The sequence below is a fragment of the Callorhinchus milii genome, unplaced genomic scaffold, assembly GCF_018977255.1.
Source record: "Callorhinchus milii isolate IMCB2004 unplaced genomic scaffold, IMCB_Cmil_1.0 Scaffold3, whole genome shotgun sequence".
NCBI classification, from domain to species: domain Eukaryota; kingdom Metazoa; phylum Chordata; class Chondrichthyes; order Chimaeriformes; family Callorhinchidae; genus Callorhinchus; species Callorhinchus milii.
Genome location: NW_024704744.1, coordinates 3,338,638 through 3,359,047, shown reverse-complemented (window position 1 = coordinate 3,359,047; position 20,410 = coordinate 3,338,638). Strand labels below are relative to the sequence as shown.

Genomic DNA, 20,410 nt, shown 5'->3' with positions numbered 1-20,410 from the left:
ACAATTTTTACCCTGTTGTTTTGAGTCATCGTTGGTCAAGTCATTTGTACATCCGTGTTTTGCTTTTGGTTGATGAATTTTGATCGTTTTGCTCACTGTTGATTTTAATTTGTTATCGTTTTCAATCGGAAGCTCCACCTTGCCTGCCTGCATTAAGTCCCGCTCCGCACGTAGGCAGGACACTGCCCTGACTCGGGACTCACGAATACTGTCCTTTACAGAACTCTTGGTTAGGTAAGGAAGAGTAGAAAGTGGCCGATATCCTTTCAGTCACTTTCTGGGCACTGTTGTCATTGTCTTGTTCGCTGGAGAGGAATCTCTTGACTTGTTTTGGGGTTTATAGTGAGCGTTTTCTTCAACTGTATTGTATCAACTTACTTAACTTAAGACTGGAGAGAGAGAAGGCCCAAAAGGCAAGATTGGATAGGATGAAGAAGGCTCTACGGCCCATCTGATCTCATCCCTCGAGAACATTCACCTTACCGTTCCCCTAATCACAGCATCAAGCTGCTTATAAAATGAGTCCCAGTGTCCTGGCCTTAACCACCCTTCTGCGACCAACCAGTTCCATCTGTTAATTACCCTCTGAATAAACAAAAACTCCCTGGTGTCAGCCTCCTGAAATGGTTATTTTGCTAACCCTGCAAGTCAAAGCCCTAATGGGTAAGGTGATCCTATCTGGACAAGCAGTGGGAAATATTAATGGCAAGCTATGTGTGTTATAGCTGGTTAGATTCCATCAGTTACCCCAACCCGGACTCTAGGGTCCCCACGTCTTGGTTCTTTGCCAAACTGCACCTAATACTTTCTGGAATTAGAGTGCACATTCCATTCCAACAATCTATCTTTGAGATTTCCACATGTAGGTGGGAGGCATGGAATTCTCAGTTTGGTTTGGAGACTCTTAAGCACGATGATGGGTTTCCGCATGTGCCAGACACCCGGCTGACCCCCCCAAAAAAATTGCAACTCTAAACCCTAAATTGACCAAATAGACCTCATGATGGAGCAAGCACCAGCCTGCTTGCTGCCCACCACCGGATGGCCTGTTCTCGAGTACTCAGGCCTGGAGTCTCTCTGACTTGTTCCCTCCCCCATTTGGTAATTTTCCCCCTCCCCACGCCTCCCTTGGCTCTCACCCAGCTCAGATCCAGCCAGCAGTGTACAGCACTTTGAGACGTCCTCCTGACGTGAAAGGTTCTGTGTAAATGTAAATTGTATTGTACTGTAAGTATGGTTACCATCAACATTGCTTCCTCACTTCACTGGGTAAATTGTGGGAGGCTTTTTGAGCCATTGAACCAAAACAGGGTAAGAAGAGTTTTTGGTTATGGGGTCAGTGCTCAGTGCTGCTGAAATTGGCCTCAGTGTTGCTGGATGAAATGAACCATTTATGAACCTAATTACTTAAAAAAAACACCATTGTTTTTGTGCCTGGTTTATCATGCAATTTCCCTTCGAACTCCATCAAACTGTCTCCTAGTGCCCTGGTCTCAGCCATATGTCCTGGTAAACTCCTTCCAGCTATTAGTCGACCCTCCCCATTAAGAAATACTTCCTGGTTTCTGTCCTGCTATTGATTGCCGTTCAAAACCTTCAGTCTGTGCGTTCCAGTCCTGGTGCCCTGGCCTGTCTGAGATTGTAACGAAAAGATACAACAACAACTCGCAGTTATACAGCGCCTTCACTTGGGTAACATCTCATGCGGAATCCCGTAATGTAGCGGTTAGGGTGCTCGCCTCGCAAGCAAGAGGACCAGGGTTTGATTCCTGGGCAGGTAGAAACAAAGTGTGATTTGGGAAATGTCTTGAGACGTGCCTTGAAGGAGACAAGGGAGGGGGTGAGGTCGAATGGACTGTGTGGAGTTCCAAAGGGTGGGGACAGAGAAGCTGAAAGCCCGACCGCTGATTGTGGGGTGGGCGAGGGACGTGGAGCAAACCAGAGTCCTCCGAGCGGTGGGAGCAGACAGGTCAGTATGGAATTAGCAGGTCACAGAGGGAGGCAGGATCAAGGCTGCAGAGGGCTTTGAAAGCGCTTTGAAAGGGTGAACCTAAGTGGTGTATGGAGTGAAACGTCAGCAGGCGGTTGTCAAAGCTTTGCTGTTTGTTGCCACAGACTTTATTTGCCCTTTTTTGGGGTTTGACTGAAATCGCTTTTAACCCTTTTTGCTCCCTCTCTCACCTTCCCCACCCTTCACATACCCCCAGCATTGGTCCGCTTCAGTGATTGAAACCATAACTGTTCTGTATCATGTTTTTGTTTTGTTGGTTAAGGGAAGGAGCATTGCCTTTATGATTTTACGATCTAACATTATATTCCTTCTTTGTTTTTCTCCTCTCCCTTATCCTCTTTCTCTTCCACCTTTGGACACCATGCACTGGCATTAGTGAAATGCAGCACTCCCTTGACAGAGCTAAGAGTGCTAGCACCAACTGCTTGAGACCTGACACTAGTTTACAGTCACCAGAACGAGAAAGGTACATCCAACCCTCTCTCTCTTTTTGTTTCAATCCTTTGTCATCTGTGCCGATGGATGTTTCCGTGTCTCTGTAGTGACCAGGATATTGCAGAACAGGCTCTAAATTGCGGTATTTAGAAAAGAACAGCTTCAAATCCCGTCCTTCAGATGAGACGTAAATCAAGGTCCCGTCTGTGCCTGTTCAGGTAGATGTTAAAGATCCCATTGGCACTATTCAAATAGAGGAGGGAGTTTTTCTCTCTCCTGGTGTCTTGGCCAACAATCCCCCTAATTAAAATTGGTCCCTCACTCCGTGGCTGTTTGTGGGACATTACCGTGCGCAATTGGCTGCTGCGTTTCGGCCACAAAACACAAAGTCAGTTCACTTTACAGTGAAGTGCTTTGAGACGTCTCAACATGATAAGGCGCTATGTCAAATGCAAGGATTATTATTATCATTATTTGTTCACATCAGTTCCACAATGAGGAATCTGATTCGTAGACTGAGCAAATGGAAGCTCCATCCAGTTGCTGGAAGCGCATCACGTCATCGTTCTTTGCCCTCTCTTTCCGTTCCCCGCCACATCCCGCATTCCAAGGGGTCTCTGCTCCGAATGCTTCCAAAGGAATTCTAATGGGATTCTATGTTAAGAAAAGACATGGAGGAAATACCGCGATTTAGTCCCAAGTTGGATTTGTGCTTTCAAAGCGTTTGTAAATGTGTTCCCGTACACGACGGGACGTTTTGTTAACCTTTTGCGTTCCATTTGTGTGCCATACCCTCTCTGTGTGATCGGAGGAAGTTGTGTCTGCAGCTGTGTTGGTGGTTGTCTCAGTCGCTGTGTCAGTCGCTGTGTTGGCTGTCATGTCAGTCGTTGTGTCAGTGGTCGAGTTAATCAACGTTCCTATGCCTTGTCAGTGACTGTGTCAGTTGCGTGTCAGTCGCTGTATCAGTGGTTATGTTGATGGGCTGTGCCATTCCTTGTGTCACTCGCTGTATTCATCATTGTGTCGGTGCCTGTTAGAGACTGTGTCAGTCACTGTGCCAAGGCCCGACTGCCGATGGTGGGGCGGGACAGGTGGAGGACGTGGAGCAGTCCGGACCCTGCTGAGCAGAGGGAGCGGACAGGTTGATAAAGGGTTAGCAGGTCACTGAGGCAGGAAGGGGCAAGGCCATGGAGGGATCTTGAAATCGATCCGTTCTGCAACAGGGAGCCAAGGACTGGAGCGATGGGGGTACAGAGCCTGGTACGGGTGAGGACACGGGCGGCAGAGTTTTGTCTCAGTTTAATAACCGAACGTCTCACTGATTCTGTGATACAGGTAAAGGTAATCAGGGCTGGAAGGTTTCCTGACAGAATCGCTGAGACATTTTCAGATTTATGTCACTAATTAAGCTTTCATTATCAGATAGCTCCTGTGTTATTGATTCGCTTGTCGTTAATGCTGAAGCAGGTTCCTAATGTGATGCTGAGCTCACCATGAGACCTTAAACAGACCTGTTCATTTTTATTAATCATTGCTACAAAATGTATGGCCTTTGCCCCACTTGTTCTGTGTGTGTGTGTGTGTGTGTGTGTGTGTGCTCCATACCGACCTGTCCTCTCCCTTCACTCAGCGGACTATGGCCTGCTCCACATCGTCCGCACCACCATCCACGGTCAGGCCAGTAGCCTCTCTGTCCCCACCATTTGGAACACCATCCCACAGTCCCTTTGCCTCGACCCTTCCCTTGCCTCCTTCAAGGCCCGACTCAAGACCCTCCTTTATGACCGCACCTTTGGTCACCTTCCTACCCCTACCGCCTCTGCCCTCCACCTCTCCTGATCCCAACCCCAAGCTTTCCAGTGCCTTTGGACATCCTCCCGATGTGAAAGGTGCCATATAAATGTAATTTGTTGTTGTTGTATATTAGTGCTCCCAGCACTGTCCTATTCTGTCTGTCTGTGTGTGTGTGTGTGTACACAGCGCCTAGTCTGGCACTGCCCCACTCTGTCTGTGTGAACACTATGTCCTATGCTATCTATTCCCTTTGCAAAAAGAACACAGTTTGATCAGGCAATTTGGCCCCACCATCCTACATCCTTAAAATTGTAACTTCCTTCAAGTATTTCATATATATCTGTGTATGTATGTTTAACGCTAAAATACTGCACATACTATGCGTGTATGTATGTGTATATATTGTATATATGGAGTCCTGTAGCTCAGTGGTTAGAGCACTCGCCTCACAGGCGAGAGACCTGGGTTCGATTCCCGGCAGGGCAAAATGTTGGGCAAGTTTCCTTACTCCACACAACTCTATTTATCTAGCAGTAAGTAGGAATCGAGTTGTTAGTCGATTGGCAGATCACTTTTCCGGGGATAATAATTCCTTCAAAAATAAATAATAAATTGATCACTTAATCCACGACTGTTTGTGGGATACTGCTGTGCGCAATTGGCTGCCATGTTTCGCCTACAGAAGATACAGTCAATTCACTTTACTGGATATTCTGTGAAGCACTTTGAGATGTCTTGAAGACGGGATAAGGTGCTATAACAATTGCAAGGATTATTATTATAGGTGTTTATGTATGTGTGTGTATGTATATATATATGTGTAGTGTTTGTATGTGTGCCTGTGTGTGAATGTTTGTATGTTAGCGCTTTGGGATGCTACCCTGCCTGAGGGGCGCTATATAAATGCAAGTTGTTTTTGTTGTATGTGATGTGTATAACCTGTATATTTGTGTGTGTGTGTGTGTGTGAGAGAGTGAAATAAACCCCTGATTAGTAGGTCACCTGATCTGACCCGGCGTGGTTGGTTAGATGTAATGGCAAGGTTACCAGCGGCCTCTGAAGCTGGTTGCAACAGATAGAAACAGAACTTCAGTGCCCATCGCCTTTACAGTGAATGTTTAGGTGGAATATTGTCTAAGTTACTGAGAAAGACTTTGGGGGAAATCACGGTATGCGACATGAATGTATCCTTGTCCAATTTCTGTGGCACAAATAAATGGGACACGACTGGGAGCCGTGTATTCACACACACACACACAGACACTTACACACACATACAGAATGAGACTGTGTTGAGAGTAAGTGTACCCAAACACACTCACACACGCATATGCACAAAGAATGGCACAACGCTAGGGGGGGTGTATACGCACACACAGAGAACACCATACATGTACACACTCAGACCTTTTGATGAGGACAATGCGATGCAATATTATACCACAGAATTGGAAACCATTCACTGAAGCCTGACCATCTTAGACAAAGAATACACTGATTTTTATTTCTCTACAATGTTGCTTTCCTTTTGCCCTCCTTTCCCCATAGGTGCCACAAGTTAGGTATCAGCTATTAGCGTACGGGCCTCTAAATCAGAATGTTGGTTCAATTCCCCTGCTCGGGACCTTGAGAACACATTCGAGAATGACACTCGAGGACAGTACTACTACTACTAATAATAATCCTTGGATTTGATGCTTACCACATTTTTGAAGGGGTCATCTCAAAGCTCTTCCCAGAATATAGTGTAAAGTGGATTGACTGTATATTTTGTTGGCGAAATGTGGCAGCCAATTGCGCACAGCAGTGTCCCACAAACACTCAGGGATTGAGAGCATTCGTCTCACAAGCAAGAGGATCCAGGTTCGGTTCCCAGGTGGGGCAAAACCTTAGGCGAGTTTCTTTACTCAACAAGCCTCTGTTTCCCTATCAGGAAGTAGGAAACCGGTTGTTGGTCAATTGGCGGATCGCTTTCTGGGGGTAATAATACCTTCTAAAATAAATATGTAAATAAATAATAACTTGCTCACTCAATCCACGACTGATTGTGGGACACTGCTGTGTGCAATCGGCTGCCGCGTTTCACCCACAAAATATACAATCAATCAACTTTACAGTAGCGTTTTGAAGACGTCTCAATTACTTGATAAAGCGCTATCTCAAATGCAGGGATTATTATCATTTGACAGAATGAAAAGCATTTTTCTGCTTACAGTCATTAATGGCCGCTGTTGCTAAACATTTAATCTTTAATCTCAGCACCTTATTTGGTTCTGATTTCTCTCTCTCTCTTTCTCTCTCTCTCTCTCTTTCCCTTATCCCCCTCCCCCACACCGCCTCCCTTTCTCACGTTCTCCTGCTCCGGTCACGTTCAGGACCTTGGAGAGGTCCGGCAGCCACAAGCAGGGTAGAAAGTGCACCGCGTCTGGGACTGAAAGGTAGGACAGAACGCAACAGAGCGCAGGAAACCAACGACAACTCAAGTGACGCATTCCAATTGCCTCATTAAAACCAAGAGCAGCTATGATTTGTGGAGTCCCGTAGTGTAGTGGGTAGCATGCTACCCTCACAAGCAGGAGGACCCGGGTTTGATTCCAGGGCAGGGCAAAATCTTCGGAAAGTTTTCTGACTCCACATGCCCCTGTTTTCTCAGCAGTAACTAGGAACCAGTTTGGTAGTTGAATGGTGGGCTGCTTTCTGGGGGTCCTCTTCCCTTCAAAAAACAACAAAAAAAAATTGGTCACTCAACCCACGACTGTTTGTGGACCATTGCTGTGCACAATTGGCTGTCGTGTTTCGCCCACAAAATACAGTCACTACACTTTACAATGTATTCTGTGAAGTGCATTGAGACGTGCTTGGGGGTGGGGTGGGAGGGTGGTAGTGTCGCATTGTTGGAAGTGCCTTCCTTCAGATGAGACGTTAAACCAAGGTGGACGTTAAAGATCCCATGGAACTACTCATAAAGGGAAGAGAGTTTCTCTCTGCCCGTGTCCTGGCCAGAAAATTCTCTCACTCCATGGCTGTTTGTAGGACACTGCTGTGCGCAACTGTCTGCCTTGTTTCTGTTAAATTTTGATTTGAAATGTTTTTTGTTATTAGTCGAAGATTCCTTAGACCCTTAGAAAGACAGTGTGGCCTGGACAGAGCCTTGAGTAGTGAGTCTGGCTCGGGCAGGTATGGAGATTGGGGTGTAAGGTGACTGAATGCATTTCGTCTTCCTGATTTGCCACTGGGCTTTGGTGTCGGCTGTTACATGGTGTACAAACAGTGCCTTCGAACTCTAACCCTAATGGTGCCTGGAGCCCACTGGAAAACAATGGTGGGGGAGGTGGTGGTGGGGGGGGGGGGGGGCATAAGGAATCTCCCACTAATAGGGTTAGAGCTTGCTTTCAACCAAGGCAAATGGCAATAGCTCTTTCCTGGCTGTTTGCCCCGTGATGTAGAATGAAAGAGAAATGGAAATGGTCTCATGTTTCACTGTATTTCATCCTGGCCTGAACCTGGCTCAGTCGGTAACCCTCTTGTCTCTGAGTCAGAAGGTTGTGGGTTCAAGGCCCATGTGAGGACATGGAATTGCAAAATCTGGGCTGACACTCCAATGCAGTGCTGGGGAGTGCTGTACTGTCAGAGGTGCCGTCCTTCGGATAAGGTGGTAAAGATCCTGTGGCACTATTCGAATAGAGAAGTGAGTTTCTCTCTCTTGCTCTGTGTCCTGGCCAGCAATCCCAGCAATTGTAAAAATTGTTCATTCACGTCATTGTTGTTTCGTGGGACATTGCTGTGTGCAAATTGGCTGCCTCGTTCACCTACAAAATACATAGTCCTTGCGCTTTACAGGGGAATCCTGTGAAGCACTTCCTCACGACGTGGAAGGTGCTGTATCAAATGTAAAGATTTATTATGATTTATTTTATCAGAGCCTGGTTCCTCAAATTCCATTTGAGTTCAGTCTTGCCCCACCCTACCTCAGTGACCTTCTACCAACCAACCTGCTCCCTTTGCTCAGCAGGCATCCCTGTCCATCATCAGCCTGTCTTCCCATTCCCTGAAACTTCATCTATGAGTCCCTTCCTTGCCTCCTTCAATGTCCATCTCAAGACCTCCCTCTTTGAAAGTGTTTTTGGTCATCATTTCCCACCACCCTTGCCGCCCCCCTCCCCCTCCCCGCCCAATCCAACGCTCAGCTTGGGTGCAAACCCTCAACTGTCCAGCACTTTGGAACATCCTCCCGATGTGAAAGGTGCTACACAAATCAATCTGTTGTTGTTCTAGTGAAGAATTGGCTGGGAAGCTTTTTGAAGTGTAAGACAACCTGTTGCCATTTGCCTTTGCCTTTGTGTGCGTGTGCGATGTGTCAACTATTTTATTTCCCTCGTGTTGTTTCAAGTGAAGTGTTCCTAGAATGGTAGAATGTTCCGGCACCGAAACAGGCCATTGGGCCCATCAAGTCGGTTTTGGCATTTTTCTCCACATGAGCCTCCTGTTCTAACTCACTCTCTCTCTCTCATCAAATCTCTTTTTTTTCCAAGCGTCCATTTACTACAGATATAACCCCTTCTGCAGATTGATGTCACTTCCCGTACGCTGTATAATGAGCACTGCTGATGTCACTTCTTGCATGCCACATCAATTTAACAGCGTAAAAAAAGCCTCTGACTGTTTGTGGGACACTGCTGTGTGCAATTGGTTGTTTTGTTTGGCCCACAAAATACACAATCAATCCACTTTACAATATATTTATTCTGTGAAGCGCTTTGAAACGTTTTAACAATCTGATAAGACGCTATGTCAATATATCAAAAGGATTATTATTTACTATTATTATTCAATGTACTTCCCACCCCCACCCAACCCATTCTGAATGACATTCAGCGCTTAACACTACTTGGAATTAGCTAAACAGGATATGTCCCTATGGGGAGAGAGAATGCAATCTATTCCAGACACTGGGAAATTCCCATATGTAGGTAGTGTGCTTATCTGATTTGGATACTCTTAAACATGGTGATGGGTTTCCCCGTTTGTCAGACACCTGATTGATCAAAGTAACGGCCTTAAATTCGAATATAGTTCTTAAAAAAAAGAACATCTTGCAGATTAAGACTGGATTTGAAAATCTCTACAATTCTGAAAGATGTTAAATTTTAAGAAAATAATAGCTATGACAGGACTTACAGTAGAGATTTCAAGCCTATGCAACTATACAGCAAGATAAGCAGGAATGATGATTTACCCTGCAGATTGGGCTTGTGCTCTCTGTCTCTACCTCTGCACCTCGCCCCATCTTTATCTTCCTTTAAATGGAGTCCTGTAGCTTACTGGTTAGGGCACTCTCCTCGCAAGTGAGAGGACCCAGGTGCAGTTACTGGTGGAGCAAAACTTTAGGCAAGTTTCCTTACTTTGCACACCCGTTTACCTAGAAGTAAGTAGGAACCCGGTTGTTAGTCGATTGGCGGATTGCTTTCTGGGGGTAATAATCTCTTCAAATAAATAAATAATGTGGTCACTCAATCCATGACTCTTTGTGGGACACTGCTGTGCGCAATTGACTGCCGCGTTTCGCCCACAAAATACAGTCAATCCACTTCATAATATATTCTGTGAAGCGCTTTGCAGCGTCTCAACAACGTGTTAAGGCTCTGTATCAAATGCAAAGATTATTATGATAAATCTCACGGTAAAATCTACCTCATTTACTGTGCCTCAAGTCACTTCTCCCTCGCTCTGGGTCCAACCTCGTCACTGTGTATAAATGCAAGTTGTGTTGTTTTTTTCCTCTTCACTTTATTGATTATTCTTATCAGTTCAGAGAGTTTTGGCTTTGAAGACTCTGAATTCTCATTTCCTCCTGTTTCTCTTTTAACTACAAGCTTTTCTTTATTTTAGTATCAGCTACACTTGACACATCTGTGAACTGATTGTCTAGTTTCTCCCTTACCTCTCTTTCACCTTTACCCCCTTTCAAGCCCTCCCTCCCCCTTCACACTGCTGGCAGGACTTTTCACCTTTGTGGTCTTTGCCCACAGCATGCCGGAGTTGAGCCGAACTGGGAGCCGGGACAGGAAGGCTGGCCAGCAATCGACAAGGTAACTGCAGAAGGCGCTACTACATGAGATTACTGGGGCTGCTTTGGCCAGGTTGCGCTGTACAAATATTGGCCAAGTGCCCTTCACGTGGCATATAATCCTGTATCGTATCGGTTAATGCACTCCCTCACACGCGAGAGTACCCGGGTTCGATTCCCAGGCCCGACAAAACCTGAGGCAAGTTTCCTTACTCCACACATCTCTGTTTACTTAGTGGTAAGTAGGAACCTGGTTGTTAGTCAATTAGTGGATCGCTTTCCTGGGGTAATAATCCCTTTAAAAATAAAATAAATAAACACTTTTGTCGCTCAATCAATGACTGTTTGTGGGACGCTGCTGTGTGCAACTGGCTGTCGAGTTTCGCCCACAAAATATCCAGTTAATTCACTTTACATTATATTCGGTGAAGCACTTTGAGACTCTCAACAACGTGATAAGGCGCTATATCAAATGCAAGGATTATTATTATTATTACGCAGGGCACCTGGTCAGATACTGTCATGTTTTCCTACCCAATGTTTCGTTTTCTGACCTATCTTGTGCTGGTGATGGCAGACTTCTCTGCTAGAATGCAACTGATAACGATTATGAATCTTAATATATAGCAGTCACTGAAAATCTCTCCCCAAATCCCTTCAACATGCGTCTTTTCTGCCTGACTTCAAAACCCTAACTCTCTGACCGCGCTTCTGATCAAAACACTTAAATTCTCCCTCCTCTCCTTCCTGATCTCTGTAAAGCACCCTGAGACATTCAAACCAGGTAAGTGCAAGTTACGTAGATTTTGCATAGAATGCAAAGCACAGAACATAGGAACAGGAGGAGTAGGTCATTCGGCCCCTCGAGCCTGTTCCGCCATTCTATTAGATCATGGCTGACTTGTACCTCAACTCCAATTACCTGCCCTGTCCCATATTCCTTGATACCCTGACCTAACAAAAATCTATCAGTCTTAAAAATTTGAATGGGTCCAGCATCGATAGCATTTTGGGAGAGAGAGCACCAGATTTCCACTGCCCTTTGCATGAAAAAATGGAAAAAAAAACGGAAACAGATAATTCAGCCCAACCAGTCCATGATGGTGTCTACACCCATTCCTTAATCCTTCCCACACCCTTCAATTCCCTTCTCCCTCATGTGCATATCTAGCTTTCTCTCACTAGAGTAAGAGGACTTTGGTTGTTGTTGTTGTTGTAGGGTGCTTCCAATTGGCAATAGGCGGGAGCTACCGAGCCTGAGTAAGCCTGAGCAGCTGGGCGTTAAAGGGAGACAACGTACTGACTCAGGTTTGAGTGAATACTCTAGTATTAGACCCACCTGCTGTGGCCACCAGCTAGTGCCTGCAGGCCCAACACCACCATCTCCACTGTCCGCAAGGTGCTATTACATGTGCTGCACACTGTTGGTGTCTGTCCCAGCCTTGCCCTCCTTTAGTACTTAGTGTAGAGTGCCCCGGCTTGCTATGTGATTCAGTAATGCAGCTCCCCTATAATAATGCTTTGGTTTCCCTGTAGTCTGTAGCCTTTGCCCTTTTCTCTGTGTGTAATGAGAATTGGGGGTGAAACGTCCAGTGTTTCATAACAGATTCAATAATATTTGTACATCTTATCGTTAGCTTGTATTTTTCTAGTCTTTTCTAAATACCGAGCAGGTGTGACACTCCCTTCTTCCCCTCCCCACTCCCCAGTCTGACTGCACTGCACTATTTGGGTCCGATCCAGGTTTGAGGCATGTTTTGCCAACATTTTATATTCCTGTTTTATCAAGCACCATTTTTTCCCCAATCCCCAAATCGCATTAAAACGGTTTCCATGTAGCTGTAGAATTGGCGATTGTGAATATTAATGTCGGTTGTTGAGTATCAATGGTGGTGAGTATTAACTGTGCCTGTCATCAAGGGCGGTTGTTGAGTATTAATGACTGTTGAGGCTTAATGATGGCGTGCGAGTATTAATGGTGGCTGTTGAGTTTCATTGGCGGTTGTTGAGTATTAATAACGGTTATTGAGAACTAACAGTGGCTGTTGTCAATGGTGATTTTTGAGTATTAATGGAGGCCATTGTTTAGGCTCATTGAGTAACATTGGCAGTTGTTCAGTATTAATAGTGGCCATTATCAATGGTGGTTGTTGAGCATAAATGATGTTTTTTGAGTATTAATGGTGCTTATTGAGTATCATGGTGGTTGAGTATTAATAGTGGCCGTTATCAATTGTGGCCGTTGGAGTATTGATGATGACTAACGGTGGCCAACCATTGTGCTCAAGAGTTGGTGTGAGGAGACATCAGGAAGACGTCTCAACGTTTGCTGAGCAAAGGGAATGGCCAGGTTGCTGCAGTAGTCGGAGAAAACAGAAGAAGGGTGGAGGAGACACTGTGGCGGGATTTCAACGTGATACACAGTCACTACACTTCACAGTAAAATCTCGTGTAGCGCTTTGAGACGTCTCGATGACGTGATATGATGTTGTATCAAACAAAATAATAGGATTATTATATTGTTTATTACAACTTCAAGATACAATTAAACCGTAGGCTGAACCACAAGATTTTTTTTGCTGTTTCAACTCAGTTGGTAGCACTCACATCTGTGGGTCACTCAAGGAGGTGACTTTAGGTGTGGTTGAAGAGGTAAATCTTATGGTGTGATTTAAAGGAAGATAAAGAGGTTCGAGGCGGAGAGACTGAGGCAGAGAGTTCCATAGATTATTGATGTAGATGATGCATGTTTTTCCAAGGCCACAGCAGTAACCTCTCACATTCTGTCCTCCTGTAATTGCAGGGCACACCAACAAGGGAGTTCAGTCCAGTCATCGCCAACAGGGACCCCGGTCTCTGGCCGCAGGGGAAGACAGCTCCCACAGGTTCCGAGCAAAAGCAGTGTGGACCAAGGTAAGGGAGAGAGAGCAAACGGGCCCCATTATGAGCGTGGTGGGGCAGCTCAAGGCTGACGGCTTGTTACAAACATAAGGATAGAGTTTATAACGCCCTCCGCCACCCCCAGCACTGCACTGGAGTATCAGCCTAGACTGCGACTTCACAGTAATTCACAAGAGACCTGGAATTCGGCCAAGTCTTCGTCTGCGAATCCGCATTATGATTAAATTTTACAAGCAGCGGTGCCTTGGATCACAGACACACGCTTGTTATTAAATAATGTAAGCAGTCAGTCGCAGAGTGAACTCGTATTGTTTTATGGAGCAGAATTTATGCTCGCAAGGAACGCTCATCAAACAGGCAATGAGCACTGTGACTGCAGACACACTCCTGGACCACTCTGCTACCAGACTCGCTCTCATCAATATTTCACCTCTATGTTCTCATCGCTCTGAGTTTAGGTTTGTGCGTTCCATTAATTGTAGCTGATTATTTCAGCGGAGTCGATTTAACAGCCATCAATACCTCGGCAAAGTACCATTGAGCCAGCACTTTCTACAAATGTATATTTTTCACACTTGTGAAAGCCTTTTTTTGGTCAGCCGGGTGTCTGACACATGTGGAAAACCATCAACATGCTTAAGAGTATCCAAACCAAGCTGAGATTTCCATGCCTCCCACCTACACATGGAAATCCTAGAGATCGATTGTCGGAATGGAATGCAAACTCTCTTCCTGGAGGGATGCATCCTGCTTACCTAATTCCGGAAAGGTATTAGGCACAGTTTGGTCAAAGCCAAGGCTTGGGGACCCCAGAGTGTGCGTTGGGGTAACTGCTGGAGTCTAACCAGCTAAAACCACAAAGCCTGCCTTTGGTATTGCTGTCTGGCCAGCTTTCCCGCTGCTTGTCCAGCTAGGATCACTCTAGCTTTGGCTTGGGTTAACGGGAGCTGGAGTGGGATGATTCCTTGCCCCCAATGACTGGTCTGCATTTCCAGGTCCTGCCTGAAAGCTTCTGGTTTAAGCAACGGCACAGAGAGTGACTCAGGCACCAGATAAACAGTGACACAGGTATTTGGAAAGGAAGCTTCGCAGGGATATGTGCGTATGTGCTCTCAGGTACATCTCCTTGCCTGTCTCCACAGTCAGCCGAGCAGCAGAGCAGCGGGCGAAACAGATGAAGATGAAAATGCATCCCAACAAACAGTGCATGGGCTCAGGGTCCAGCCAAGAGCAGGAGCGAGAGCAATACATCAAGGTGAGGATCCTCTACACTGAGTGTGCAGCAACCTACACTCACGCACAAACACTGTACGGAGTGATGTTCCTGGATAGCTCCTAGATAGAGCAATCCTTATCAAAGCGCTTTCCAAAGATGATGTGCATAACGGAGCAGCATAGCTAAACGGGATTCCCCTGTTCATAATAATAATCCTTGCATTTGATATAGCACCTTATCAAATCGCCACTGTTTGAAAAGAGAAGAGAGTTTTTTCCTCCCTGTGTCCAGGCCAACAACCCCCCAAATAAAATTGGCTGTTTGTGGGGCACTGCTGTGTGCAACTAGCTGCCTTATTTTGCCAACACAAAATACGCAGTCAATCCACTTTACTGTGCATCATGTGAAGCACTTTGAGGTGTCTCAATGTCGTGATAGAGGGCTATATCAAATGCAAGGATTATTATTATCGTTAATAAAGTGATTTGACAGTGAATCCTCTTTCCACTGGAACTCTATTCCTGCATCCCTCCACCTCGCCTCCTCCCTCGTTTGCTTCTCAAGACATTCCTCTTTGACCGAGTCCTTGGCCAAACTCCCACTTCCACCCCTCTTGATCCCAGTCACCAGCTCGGGTGCAACCCTTAACTGTCCAGCACCTTGGGAGGTGAAAGGCTCAACATAAATGTAATTTGTTGTTGTTCAGCATCTACCCTACAAGGACCAGAGTAGAAGCATTGACAACGTCTCCATGAAGTCATCGGACAGTGATGTCAGCGATGTCTCAGCCATTTCCAGAACCAGCAGTGCCTCACGCCTCAGCAGCACAAGCTACATGTCTGTCCAGTCAGAACGGCCGAGGGGGAGCCGTAAGATCAGGTGAGTATCACCTCTAGTCACAGGTACAGGGCCCAGGACAGTAGCTGCTCTGCCTGGTTCTCTCAGCAATGGGAGGGAAGGGGGGGGGAGTGGTTGGGGGGGTGGGTGGCTTGTTACGTATTCTTTGCTTAACAAAAAAACATCTTTCCCAATAAAGCCATGTGAGAAATGCCATTAAACACATTCAACAGAGCGAGAGAGAGAAAAAGATTGCGAATATTAGCTAGCGAAGTACACCAGCATCCGAAATTCCACTTGGTCTTTGCCTTCGTAAGATCTGTTTCTTTCAGTTTGTTTTAAAGATTTAAGATGACGCACAAATGTGGAAAGTTCTTCAATTCAGTCTCTATCTGGTAGCCGGATTGCCACTGTTCCCTGCCTCTCTGATTGACTGACCTCGTCTTCAGTCACTTCCCTCCCATCACTCCATCCATCTCTGTGAAACCCTTTGAGATGTTACTTTGTTTTAATCAGCCTTTGGTTACCTTTAACACGGGCAGAAAACAGGCTAAATCACCACTGCTGACACACAGTGCTCAGCCTCTGTAAGAGGACATCTTCTGGGAAGTTTTCACTCATTACCTCACACAGGTTTAATGCCCCTCTCTAATCCTATCAATGAATAATTGTTTTGGTCAGCCAGGTGTCTGACACATGCTGTAACCGTGCTTAAGTGGTATCCACACCCGAATTCCATGCATCCTACCTACACGTGGAAATTCCCATGTATTACAATGCAATGATGCACTCTTCCCCCTTAAAGGGACGCATTCGTATTTACCTAATGCTGGAGAATATTAGGCACAGGCTAATACGAGATGCTACCCTAAGGGAAAGGTAAGTTAGATCAACAACAACAACAAGATTTCATTTATAGGGCGCCTCTCACGTCGGGAGGACATCCCAAGGCGCTGGACAGTTGGGTCGGGACCCGAGCAGGGGGGAAATGGTAAGGGTGAGGGGAGGGAAGGGAGGCAGAGAGGAGGGGAGGGAAGGGAGGGAGCGAGGAGGGGGTAGAGAGTCGAGAGGGGAGCTGAAGGCACGGTCGAAGAGAAAGGTCTTGAGACCGGCCTTGAAGGAGGAAAGGGAGGAGGCGGCGAAGGCACTGGGGGGTGGAGTTCCAGAGCCTAGGGGCTGAGAGGCTGAAGGCCCGGCCACCGATGGTAGGGCAGATAGGGCTGGGGATGTGGAGCAGACCGGAGCCAGAGGAATGGAGGGTATGGGCAGGTAAGTAGGGGGTAGTAGGTTGGAGAGGTAGGAGGGAGCAAGGCCGTGAATGGCCTTGTAGGTGAGGATGATGATCTTGAATTCGATCCTCTGGGGGATGGGGAGCCAGTGGAGGCGAGCGAGGGTGGGAGTGATGTGGTCGCGAAGCCTGGTGCGGGACAGTACACGAGCTGCAGTGTTCTGAATGACCTGCAGCTTGTGGAGGGAGGTGCCGGGAAGGCCGGCGAGGAGAGAGTTTCCATAGTCCGGCCTTGAGGTGATAAAGGCGTTGACCAGAGTTTCAGCAGCGTGAGGGGTGAGATAGTGCCATAGTCTGGCCATGTTTCGGAGGTGATGGAAGGCAGTGCCAGTTGTGGCGCGGATATGAGGAAGAAAGAACAGCTCAGGGTCGAACAGAACACCGAGGTTCCTGACTGGCTTTGAGAGGTGGAGAGTGCAGCCTTGGATGCTGATGGTGTCAGCGCCTGAGGTGCGGAGGCGCTGACGTGAGCCAATCAGGAGGGCCTCAGTCTTGCGCACGTTGAGCTGAAGAAAGTTGTCTCTCGTCCAGGACTCGATGTCGGACAGACAGCTGTCAGGACATCGGTGGTCGTAGAGTTGAGGGTCGAAGAGGAAAGGTAGAGTTGGGTGTCATCCGCATATATGTGGAAGTTAACCCCATGTCTGCAGATGATGTCACCAAGGGGGAGCATATAGAGGGTGAAGAGGACGGAACCGAGGACAGAGCCCTGAGGGACACCGCACGATACAGTGCGGGGGCCGGAGGAAAAGCTGTTTATTATTCAAGTTATTGTTGTGGCGGAATTTTAGAATTTTAACCACCATTTTAAAGGAAAATGGTTCTACAGGCTTAGGAACTAGTGGAATTTCGGGGTAAAAGTTGGCTTGAAGGAATATTCCTCAAGAAAGTGGGTGGAAAGAAATTGACCGAGGAACATAGGAACAGGAGTAGGCCATTCAACCCCTTGAGTCTGTTGCGCATTTCTATTAGATCATGGCTGCTCTGTACCTCACCTCCAATTGACGGACAGCGGTACCAGCATTGTGAACTTCGTTTCCAGCAGGGAATCTCCGAAGATCACGATGACTCACGAGAGCTCAGGTCCCAGGTAACCTGGGGGATCCAAGGGGGTCCAAGCTGAGATCTTGCCAGATGGAGAGATGTTACGAGATCCCAGTAGGCGGGAGGTACGATTCACGTCACCAGGTTCCTTTTTTTCTCTGGCGGTGAGATGCCAGTAGAACGCTGCCTCCTTCTTAAGGTTGCTTCAAGACCCAGTTATCTCAGCGAGTGCAGACCCACCGCTCAGTGCCTGATGAAGCCCGATGCGTTTGCTAATAAATCAAAAACCTGTTTGAACCTGTGTTCTGTTCCAGTAAGGCTGGTTGGAGCCTACTAGTGCTTGGGTTTAGCCACTGTTAAGTCGTCTTTGGGTCCTGTGAAGGAAGGTGAAGGTTTGCTCTTGTGAAAACATCTCTTTTTGTCATCTCTTTCTGCTGTGTGTTAAAATTGCTGATGCTTCCAACAAAAAAGCTTCTCTGCCTATCGCTTCTCTTCAAACAGGCAAAGGCAGAACTGTTGAGAGTCGGTGAATAGTGACGATGTGGTGTGGATCATAGTGATGGTCCCAGGAGGGTTAGACACAATAACTGGACAAATGGTTACTCACAGTATTAAGCTGTATTCAAGCTTCTTGGCTTTTTAGTTTGCTGCATTGTTTTGAAATTGTGTTGAATAAAATTCACCATTGATAACAGTACAGTTACAGGAAAGAAAGACTTTCCTACCTGTTAGGGTTTTAACTCGCAAGGATGAGGACAGTGAGGAGAAACCTCCAGGTCAGCCTCGTCTCCTCCTCGTGTGGGTTGTGTCTGTTTTTTGCAAATCAGTCTTAAATTCAGTATTAGCCTGCGAACTGTTTTTCCACTTGTTTTTGTGTGTTGGTGGGAGGGGGATGGTGTGGGGGGAGTGTTGCAGGAGATCAGCTTTCGAACCGAGACAGAATATAAAACATTAATTTCATAACTCAATCTCAAAATTTCCAATCTCCGTTTTATTTGTCCTTCAGCCTAAGAACATGAGAATTTCAGGGTCGCAGGTCAAGCAAGGGCACCACTAACAGTATATTATACATATCCATCCCACAAAGTCAAGAACTTATTATTATTATTTATATATTTTTTGCATATTTTGTTTCCGACTTCTGTGCGTGGTTTATTTGTTAATAATTTTCATTTGTTACGATTTTTATTATTATTTTATTTTTGTGTGATCGTTTTCTGTTGCATGCTTGCATGCTGTGGTCGCGAGAAGGTCCAAGTCCTTAGAAACCTACAGGGATGTTGGAACTAGAAAAGACAGGAGGATATCGTGGGTGATAGACCAGGAGGGAGAGAAAGAGATGAAGGCCGCGGATACTGTTCCACAGAAACGGCACAGAGAAGACCTCAAAAGGAGACGGCACACAGTTTCTGGGGACCTGAGGTAAAGGCGGCTGCCTTACCCTGCTGCCTCTCTCCCTCATTCCCCCGCTCCCTGCACCAACCCCCGAATTCCAGCCCCTATCCTGCCACTGACTTTCCCCAACGCTAAGGTGGTCCAACTGGTGCCCCGCAGGCCAATTTCATCCCCCCCACCTCCCTCCATTTCATCTAGCCCACCCGCTCCTTCCATAACCCGTAAATGTTATGTTACTGGAAGGGAAACACAAGAGGATTGCTTATGCGGACGAACCTTGTTTTACTGAGGAATTTCCCTTTTTCTTCCACTCCCTCCCAACCCGTCTCCCCTACTCCCTCCTTGAGCAGGTTTGGAAGGTTAAGGAGCAACTTGAGGAATTTGTGTGGTTAAACAGCCATTGCACACCAGTATAGGACCAGGGCCTGGAGGAGACTATTTAGCTATTGAGTCCTGTCCTGAGTCATGCTCTACTCATGGTGAAACAGTGTATTGCTGATGCACCGGTTTTTGCTACTGCTATATATAAGGAACAGTGAGTTTTATCAGAGGAGATAACTGTGTGTGTTCAAGTTAAATGTGACTGTACAAGCGGAGTTCATTTTGATAGTTTTGTTATTTCCTGTCAATATTCACTCCTCTTCCTTCCTCTATTCACCTGGGAGAAAGTTCCTTGCTTTGGTGTATGTTTCTTTGAGTTGAAGTATGGTTTATTAGGTCAGAGCCTTTACCTCAGGTTCCTTCAGTGTTGTACATGATGTTCATGTAGTCCTGTTACCCCATGTTTTTTTCCTACAGCACATTGACCGACAACTGAAACATGTGGAAGAATGATGATAATTGTATATAGCAGTACTTACTTGTATTCACTACAGAACCGTATTTAGACATCCAGAGGATGGGTGTGAGTGAGCGCTATCATTTTCATGGCAGATAACCATCCATTGCCACGTTCGGTGCCGCATAGGAATATATGAACAGGAATAGACCATTCAGCCGCTTGAGCTAATTCCAGGCAACTTCATGTCGGCTCCTGTTAACCTTTACACCTAAAGCCCTAACAGGTAGGGTGGTCCCAGCTGGACAAACAGTGGGAAGCTATCCTGTTAGATCTTTGCTGATCTGTAACTTCATTCCAATTACCCATCTTTGCTGCATATCCCTTGATACTCTGATCTAACAAACATCTATCCACCTCAGTCTTGAAAATTTGAATGGATCCAGTATCCACAGCCTTTTGGGGCATCAATAACTGCTCTACAGGGTGTTCACAAAGTCCTGTTCACTCCATCGAACAGTTAAATTGATATCTGACAGAATGCGTCAGACATCAAGTCTTGGATGAGAGTTAACTTTTTACAGTTGAACGTCAACAAGACCAAGGCTCTTCACAGAATATACAGTAAAGCAAATTAACTGTGA

At 46.3% G+C, this 20,410-nt stretch overlaps 1 protein-coding gene across 1 annotated transcript in view; it reads left to right on the top strand.

The window, feature by feature from the left end:
• LOC103185594 (regulating synaptic membrane exocytosis protein 1) overlaps positions 1-20,410 on the top strand; it is a 229,299-nt gene that overhangs the window by 163,743 nt on the left and 45,146 nt on the right. The window contains exons 20-26 of the mRNA XM_042332866.1: positions 133-234; positions 2,388-2,477; positions 6,616-6,678; positions 10,270-10,329; positions 13,111-13,220; positions 14,351-14,463; positions 15,131-15,303. Of these exons, the coding sequence (XP_042188800.1) occupies positions 133-234; positions 2,388-2,477; positions 6,616-6,678; positions 10,270-10,329; positions 13,111-13,220; positions 14,351-14,463; positions 15,131-15,303 (711 nt within the window). The remainder of the gene's footprint in view (positions 1-132; positions 235-2,387; positions 2,478-6,615; positions 6,679-10,269; positions 10,330-13,110; positions 13,221-14,350; positions 14,464-15,130; positions 15,304-20,410) is intronic.